Source organism: Aplysia californica, unplaced genomic scaffold (assembly GCF_000002075.1).
Source record: "Aplysia californica isolate F4 #8 unplaced genomic scaffold, AplCal3.0 scaffold00277, whole genome shotgun sequence".
Classification (NCBI taxonomy): domain Eukaryota; kingdom Metazoa; phylum Mollusca; class Gastropoda; order Aplysiida; family Aplysiidae; genus Aplysia; species Aplysia californica.
The window spans coordinates 701,844-703,639 of record NW_004797547.1 but is presented as its reverse complement, the minus strand read 5'-3'; the positions used below and the strand labels follow the sequence as shown (position 1 = coordinate 703,639).

The window sequence follows — 1,796 nt, the reverse complement described above, 5'->3', positions numbered from 1 at the left end:
TTAAGAGAAAAGAGCTCACGGAACGAGGAGATTCGATGGCTACACGACACGCTCGAGTGAGCAGAGGAAGCAGCAATGGGCCATGCACGCGCGCGCACATACACACACACACATACACACACTCACACACACACACACACACACACACACACACACACACACACACACACTCGTTCACATACACACACACACACTCACTCACTCACAAACACCACACTTTCTCACACGCACACATGCACAGACACACACACATACACTCACTCACTCACATACACCACATTCTCACACACACAGACCCACAGAAACACACACAAATACACTCACTCACATACATCACACTCTGTCACACGCATGCACACACACACACACACACACACACACACACACACCCACACACACCCACACACACACTCACACACGCCCACGCCTTGAGTTTGCCAGCTAGCTCAAGGAGAAATCACAGCCACCCCGGCAGAATGGCAACAAGAAGAAACACTCCGCTGTACCAATGTACCAAGGTACCAAGGAGGTTACACTGGAAGTTACAGTTTGTTCTTAGCTCCTTGCGCTGTACTGAACTTGTGGAACGCGTCCCCGTCCGCTGAATGGTCAGGATTGTCCGACCTACCTGGCCACTGACCACGATACAGTTATCGGTATATTTTTTTTTCTTGTGAATGTAGATCTGATATTTTCTGCGATGGGTGGTTGGCGGGTGCTCTGGTGTAGTTTGCTTCTTCTTTCCTATCAAACATCTATCGTCCTTATCTCCCGTTCTTCTTTTTTATGTTTGTTACTCTCTTGTAGGCATTGGTAGGCTAGTGGTTAGGCGACTGGACTTGTAATCGTGAGATTGCGAGTTCAGGGGTTCGAGCCTCAGCTCGGTCCGACGTTGTGTCCTTGGGAAAGGCACTTTACACGAACTTCTCACTTGGCTCGGTCCTATCGGAGACGGACGTTAAACTAGGAGGTCCCGCCCCTTAAATAACCATTTCACTCTCTTGTAACACCTATAATCTTCTGGAGCTCATATGACCGTATGCATTTGGGAGCACTGTAAAATCTCTACTAAATCCAACAAAAAAATAATATTTTCTACGCCCCCGTCAACGCGATTCAGATCATTTAGGGGGCGGGCTTCCGATCCTGCCTGAGAGGGCCAACCCCGGCTTCTACAGCCCAGCAGAAAGTAGAGGTATACTCGAGAAAACGTTTTACTCACTCTGCTTGTGGTATTCATAGCGGGTAAGCGAGCAGTGGCAGTCGGGGGGGGGTGGTTCTCGTGTTCGCCTCTCATTCATTAAGTCCCTCGTTCGAATCCTGACAGCGACGGGAAATTTTCTTCTCTAAGATTTTCTCCTTTTACACAAGCAACAACAACAACAACAACAACAACAACAACAACAACAACAATTATTGTACAGCTTATTGGATCTTCTCCTGGTGGAGGTGAAGGAACTTGTTGTCTCCTGGAAGTGTACGCTCGAGTGCCGCCCATCGGCGGTGGGTCGAATTAATGAGTGCAGAGCAAGATCAGCACCATTTGTGTAAGCCTGAACACAAACCAACAATTACACAGTTGGGAGTATATGGCTACCTGTTAGTTCCGTGTGGATAAGTCTATGGGTACTCACCAGCCACACACAATTAGGTGTAGGGTATGGCGTGTGTTTAACGCCCGTGTACACAGTGTATGCTTACTGTTGCAGATACATGGACAAGGTCTAGGATCTACATATATATGAGCGGAGGGGGGAGGGAGGGAGGGAGAGAGAGAGGGGGAGAGGGAGAGAGAG

General features: G+C 48.6%; 1 protein-coding gene across 1 annotated transcript in view; it reads right to left on the bottom strand.

Moving 5' to 3' along the window:
• Positions 1 to 542: 542 nt before the first annotated feature.
• Positions 543 to 1,796, bottom strand: part of LOC106012156 — an 11,838-nt gene continuing 10,584 nt past the window's right edge. Inside the window, exons 3-4 of the mRNA XM_013084189.1 lie at positions 1,482 to 1,553; positions 543 to 635 (exon numbers count right to left, since the gene is read on the bottom strand). Of these exons, the coding sequence (XP_012939643.1) occupies positions 543 to 635; positions 1,482 to 1,553 (165 nt within the window). The remainder of the gene's footprint in view (positions 636 to 1,481; positions 1,554 to 1,796) is intronic.